The sequence below is a fragment of the Buceros rhinoceros genome, unplaced genomic scaffold (genome assembly GCF_000710305.1).
Source record: "Buceros rhinoceros silvestris isolate BGI_N320 unplaced genomic scaffold, ASM71030v1 scaffold14742, whole genome shotgun sequence".
NCBI lineage: Eukaryota > Metazoa > Chordata > Aves > Bucerotiformes > Bucerotidae > Buceros > Buceros rhinoceros.
The window spans coordinates 3,850-10,372 of NW_010400790.1; the positions used below are offsets into that span (position 1 = coordinate 3,850).

The window sequence follows — 6,523 nt, forward strand, 5'->3', positions numbered from 1 at the left end:
GAGCAAGGCCACCATGGAAGGGAAAGGCACCTGCAAATCACACCGAGAGGCGCAGGGTGAGGCCTCACCCTCCCCGCAGCCTGAAGTCGCCGGCCAGACCAACTCCCCGTCACCCACTGCACTGACCCCCACATCGAAACCAGGCCCCAACAGCCCGGTCACCCCCTCCCCTCCAGCCAGCTCCAGGGGGAAGGGGGCACCTACCGCTCCAGAGGAGTGTTTCCCCCAGATGAAACAGTTCAGGACGAAGCAGATCCCGAAGACGACCCCCGGGTACAGGGTAGCTGTCTGCAAGAGCAACCACAGGTAAGACCATCAGGCAGACCCTTCTCTTCAACGAGTCCGTTGCTGGGATCAGACACGTGTGGAGGAATCGTCCCTTCTGCTGCAGCACTAACCCAGCAGAGGCCCTGGGGAGGATCTTGCACCATCCTCTTCCTTTACATGCTCTCGTGTTCACCCTTTCATGTAAAGCTACACCAGATCTCTGCAGCATAGCCAGGCTGCGTCCAGCCACCCACAAACACACGTCTCGCCATCAGCAAACCCGGGCGAACAGCACAGAGCACCACCAGACTCACACAAAAGGCTCCCTTCTTCCACCGGTGTCCTTTCAGAGTCCGGTACAAGCGGCCAGCAAAGAATCCACCAAAAACCCTGGGCAGAAACAAGCCAAGACAAAAGAAAATGAGCTGGGGCTGCTGGGGAGAGGGTGAGGACAGCACTGCTGTGGGAGAACCTACCCCATGAACATGAAGAGGAAGCAAGCAGTAGTCATCAGCGCGCCCCGGCTGGAAGGCGACAGCATCCCCAGCATAGCAACAACTGCGGAGGGGAACAAGGACAGAGAACAGCAGCTCTGAGGTGTGCGTGTCAACCAGCGCCTGGAGAACGGGGGCCTGTCCCACCGCTGCCTGAAATCTGCCTCCTGCCCAGGCCTCGCTTCCTTCGGAGGGTGACGCAGCCACAGCCTCCAGCGCTGGCCAGGGCGGAGGGCACAGCCTGGACCTCGCGCTACAGCCTGCGCTGCAGCCTCCCTCTCCCCGGGTGTTTGAGCAGGCGCAGCTCAGAAGGCAAAGCCCGTGGGGGCAGGAGCTCGCAGCCCCCTGCCAGGGCTCGTACCTGGGTAACGGGAACTATAAACAGAGAGAGCTGCTCTGGCTGGGAAACGCTCGCTATGAGCTCAGAGAGGCTGAGCACCGGCCCATCGCCCTCACCAGCCGAAACCACGCCACGTGTACCACTTACAGATGACAATCAGGATCATACAGAAGAGCTGAATCCCCGAACCCAGGAGAGAGCTGAGGATCATCGGATACTGCGGGGGCCTGAAGACATCTCCATGCACCAGTTTCCAGCCAGATTCCTCCATAGTATCTTCCTGTAGCAACAGCAGGAAAAGAAGGTGTTTAAGCACGATCTAACGGTGACAACGAAAGTCCTACTGCAGGCAGCCTAAGAGGGCAAGTTCCCTGTATCTGCCTCTTCTACAGAATTCTATCGCTCTAGTCAAACTTTTTCCTCTTGGGCTTCAGACGGTGCAGAGCTGCGCTGCCAGTGCACATGTTTACGGAACTCTCTGCAGTTGTTACTTTGGTCTGGACCATCGGAACCGGTAACCCACCGTCGTACACATCGTGTCGTGACAGCATGTGACCGAACTGCCCCCTGTCCTCAGGGCTCGAAGCCAAAGAGGGGAGAGGGAGGAGACACGACACCCAAGCCATGACAGCAGGTCCCTCTGCATCTGTGCCTCCCACCCTCCCTGCTCCCAGCCCCAGGAGCAACCACATACGATGTCATCTTCCTTGTTGTAGTTGGCGATGTCCTTGCGGAGGGTCCGGATGATGATCATGCTGAGGATACCTGCCAACAAGCACAAACTGAGCTGGGCTCAGAGGGTCCTGCGTGGCTGGGCTGCTCTCACGCTGCACAGCTACAGGGTCCCACCAACGCACGGTTCTGGCTCGGAGAAGAGGCCTTGGGGCAGCAGCCATCTCCCCCGGCAAAGGCAGAAACAGAGCCCCGGGTGGAGGGAAGGCGGAGTTCCAGCAGGAACGGGGCACTGTGCCTTTCCTGAGGGGGTTTGCCATAAATACGGACATGCAAGATGCAGGTTAACCACATTCTGCTGCCACCCCTGCCAGAGAGCGTGAGCGGGGAACTGCCTGACCCCCGGGGCACTGTCTGAACCAGGACGCTTTATGCGCTGATGTTCGTTTCCTGCCCCTTCTCATGAGGTGCAGACATGGCCACGTCCTCCTTGAGCTGCCTCCAGCTGAGGCTTAGAGCAAGTTCCACATGTGAATGGAAAACCTTCTTACCCCCCACGGCTCACTCACCTGAAAGGAAAAAGACGACCACGACCGAGTTGATGATAGAAAACCAGTGAATCTGCACGTCACTCATGGTCAGGTAGGTGTCCCAGCGGGAAGCCCATTTAATGTCACTCTCCTGAAAGAACAGCAAGATCTTGTCACACCAGCACATCACCAACACCTTCCACAACACCTCTGTGACAGACACTTGGGGCACCAACCGCCATCCAGCTCCCCAGTCCCCCCTCACCTCCCAGTGGACCGAGTAGGAGAAGAGCAACTGGTTCTCCTTCGAAGGGTCTATCTCCTGAGGGGCAGAGCCCGCCGCTTCAGGCAGGGTGCACAGACTCTTCTCATCAGCCTTCAGGTCTGTAGCGGAAGACATGGCCCCGGGCCGCGGTTTACTCCAGACACTGCAGAGGAAGCGCTCGCTCCCTTCTCGCCTGCTCTGCAGTTCAAACCCACCCATCCCACCAGACACAGAGTCCCATGAGCAAACGTTAAGGAAAGGCAGGCACAGGGCTCTCCTTGGGCGGAGGGACAAAAGCCAGAGGCTCTGGAGCCAAGGATCTAGACCAGGAACCAGTCCTCCACTGCACAACGCGCTGAGAAACAAGCCCCTCCGGCAGAGGCTGCTGTGGAGGAGAGCTGTGCGGGGCAACACCCACCACGAGCAGCCCCCTTCCGGAGCCCTGTGTCACGCGGGGCTCGCGGAGGTACCAGTGTTTGCCTCCAATCGTTGCTTTTAACACTCAGTCCCCCTAGAACAGTCCCAGATGTTCTGTGGGTCTCTGGATGAGCACGCGGTGTCCCCGCAGGGGAGAGCTAGCCCATGACAAGAGCTGGGGGCCACACGTGCTCCATGCTAGAGACACAGTGCAAGAAAAACAACCCCCAGCCCCCAACCTCTGATCCTTCTACAGGAATTAATTTTCCAGGGATTCCATTTCAAGCATCTCTCTCTAATTTTGGTAATTCTTTAATAAAAAAGGGGTTTATTGTTCTTATAGTTTATTTCTGTGCCCTGAGACACAACGGAAGCGAGAACTGGCAGCCTGACACATCAGTGGTGTTCAAGTCTTGGCCCTACAAGAGATTCCTCTCCTTTGCTCCCCTCCTGAAGAGTCTCTCACCTTCTAGTTTAATGCTTTGGGGAACCACTTCAAAGCGCACAACCCTGTAGGTGGGCTCCTGGCTCTCTTCCACATCCTCTCTGTGGTAGTAAAGGATGAAGGAGAGGTGGTTGTGCAGGTAGAACTAAAACAGATTGACATTAAATGACACGTTAGTACCCGAGGGAGGAACAGGCAAAGTTTAGAAGAAGAACTTCAGAAAGAGGCTTCGGTGCAGAAAACTAAAGAGTCCAACTGTTCCCACCGCGCTACAGAGCAAGGTCAGGCGAACACTCCACAGGGCGAAAGAACAAGAGGAGAGAGCAGAGGTGTTGAGGTAACGCCTCAGCTGCTCCAGGCAGCAGGAACAACGTTTCGGGCTATTTCTGGCCTGGAAAATATCGTTCCACCTCACAGCTCAACCATGCAGCATCAGAATCACCCGGTTTAGCTTGGAAAGACCTTGGTAGCTACAACCCCAAGGCTCCTGCCTGCTTCTCCCAGAGCATCTGCTGTCCTACGGGATGTCCTAAGGCTGCGCTTTCAGAAGGTTCTTCCATCCCCCATGACGAGAACAAAGCACGGAGGCCAGGCTGGCCCAGCAGGTCCATTCACCCACAGGACCTCGGGCTCAAGCGATCAGAGCTGCGTGTGCAACTGCACACTCGAGGAGGATAGTCCTGGGGCACACAGTCACGGGAGGGATCTGCAGGAACACACTTGCTGAGTTCCCATTTGCAGACTCAAGCAGCTTTTTCTCCAACAAACACCTGACTTACGTTTTTAAATATAAGATGCTCCAAGGCGGTCAAAGATTCGCCAGCCGTTGGGCTGCCTCTCCCTGCTGTGCTGAGGGGAGGCCCCAGGTTCCACAGCGAGGCAGAGCCAGGACCCCTGAGCACCCCCTCTCCTTCCAACAAGGGACCATCTCTCTCATTTCCACTCTCTACGAAACCCTCTGGGGCATTCCCAACCCTTATACTCTCTGGTAACTCCTAAAGCCTCCCACAGGCACCCAGAGCTCCCCGGACACCCCTCGGCACCAGCGGGATTCTCTACCTTGTTACCGTCCATAAACCCAAGCCTGTATCCATGCTCGAACTGCACATCCTTCTCCTTCTTCTTCTCCTCTTCCTCACGATTGGAATAAAACTCCAGCCGCGTCGCCACAGGGAGGTTATCAGCAATGCTGGAAACACAGATTTCAGATGGGGTTTGCCCAGGACACAGAGCCCCGCTGACAGGAGCCCCCGCGGGGGCTCACTCACAGGTGGACGTAGTAATCCTCCCGGATCCGCTCGGCCACCAGCTTGCTCTGCTCCACCGTCAGGGTGACCGGCTTGTTGGGCAGGTTGCACAGAACCTCACACTTCTTCTCCACGTTCATGGAAACCTGGAAAGGCGTATTTACGATTCGGTCCCCTCGAAGAACCTCCCCTGGAAAAGAGGGAAAGAAGGGGGGGTTGAGGGCTGCCAGGCGTCTCGCCCCGGGGTGGCGGTGCGCTGTACAGCCGGGTGATGGCAGCGAGTCCCCTTTGTCACCACGAAGGCAAGGGAAAGATTGAAAGACAGTTTAGCTGTTCTGTTGGGAGCACCAGGCTCTAGTTATGAAGCAGGTTACACACCCTCCTTCGGGAAAGGTGCCTCCTCTTCCCAGTGCACGGACATCCTGCTGTGCAAAGAGGCAGCGTGTAAGAAATGAGAGGGAGCAGGTTCTCCACACACAGTTTTTTTAGGGACGATGTTTGCAATCGCATTTCTCCTGCCAGCACGCCCTGGCGCAGCCCCTCGGGGACAGCCCCTCACCGCCCGGCAGCAGGCGCTCAGCACACACGTACCGAGATTCTCAGCCTTGTAGGTGATCTTGGTGGGCTGGCAGAAGGGCAGCGAGTAGTACTCGTACGGCAGCTGGGTTCGTGAGCTGGTGAGCTTCACGGCCTGGAGGAAGAGCAGAAGGGTTATCTCCGTGAAGAACTCGAACAGTTTCTCACCTTCTCAGCTTCAGCCGGGAGCTGAAGCTTCCTTCAGAACCCTCCCATGAAGCTCCGCTTGGCAGCTGTAAGAAAAAGAGGGAGCTGTTCCCGGGCGAGCTCCAGCCTTCCTCCCTTTCGCAGAGCTCCTGGGGGTCCATTCCCTCCACTATGACCTAGCAGCAATTCATTCACCCAGAAACACTTGGAAGGAGGAAGCCTGGTGGATTGGTTTCACTGGTTTACGACTCAGTGAAGTTCTAAGAAACAACAAAGAGCTCAAAAGAGATTCGAGTCACATTCCACACAAGACAGCAGCGATTTCCTCAGAATAAACCCCAATGTCACGCTGGACCTCGAGGTCCGGCCTCTGATGATAGGAAGAGTTCAGCAGTTTTCATCTCTGCAGGGACTGGGAAGACAACGGCTGGTGACAAACCCCAAACGCTTCTGGAGAGCTCCCACAAGTCACAAGGCCCAAGGGAAGCGCACAGACACACCGCGACAGCGGGGCCACGGCTGCTGCGAAAACCAGAAGCGTCTTGTAAGGCAGCCAAGCTCATTTATTGGAAGAGCGCTGGCAAACGCTGACTCGCCTCATCGCCTGAGGAAGCATTTGGCTCCTGAGATCCCTCTGGGAACAGCCCTTCCCACAGCCCCTTTCTGGAAAGCTCACTGTAGCCACAGGCAAGTCTCATTCGCTTAAAAATAGCCCATGTCTGGCAGCCTGTGGCCGAGGAGAAAGCTGTGTAGTGCTTCAGGGGCCGCAGCCAACCTCAGCATCCCCGGGGTGCTGCATTCTGCTGAGACAGAGGCCACAGCTTCAGAAAAATAAATGAAATGGGCTATGAATTGCTGATGCCCGGAAACAAAGCCCGGCTTCCTCCTCCTGCACCGTGAGGAGCTCCGTCGCTCTCCACCAGCCAGGCTGGGCAGGAGCAGCTCTTCAGCAAGCCTGGAGAAATGCCTGCGCTTACCACGGGTTCACTTGACGTGAGGCACAACAAGAGCAAACAGGTAGAAGAGAAAACGGCAAAGGCCTGATGCAAACCAATCCTTCACTCCACCATTCACCTTCCAGCCACAGCCCGCCCGCGGTGAGAACCCGAGGGCTACGTGGAAT

General features: G+C 56.6%; 1 protein-coding gene across 1 annotated transcript in view; it reads right to left on the minus strand.

Annotated features, from left to right (window-relative positions):
• The window catches only part of TM9SF4 (transmembrane 9 superfamily protein member 4), a gene marked incomplete at its 5' end in the record, with an annotated part of 9,749 nt that overhangs the window by 2,686 nt on the left and 540 nt on the right, over positions 1-6,523 (minus strand). The window contains 11 exons of the mRNA XM_010132035.1: positions 203-288; positions 582-657; positions 744-825; positions 1,249-1,381; positions 1,796-1,866; positions 2,343-2,454; positions 2,569-2,687; positions 3,452-3,575; positions 4,490-4,619; positions 4,699-4,867; positions 5,269-5,368. Coding sequence (XP_010130337.1) covers positions 203-288; positions 582-657; positions 744-825; positions 1,249-1,381; positions 1,796-1,866; positions 2,343-2,454; positions 2,569-2,687; positions 3,452-3,575; positions 4,490-4,619; positions 4,699-4,867; positions 5,269-5,368 — 1,202 coding nt within the window. The remainder of the gene's footprint in view (positions 1-202; positions 289-581; positions 658-743; positions 826-1,248; positions 1,382-1,795; positions 1,867-2,342; positions 2,455-2,568; positions 2,688-3,451; positions 3,576-4,489; positions 4,620-4,698; positions 4,868-5,268; positions 5,369-6,523) is intronic.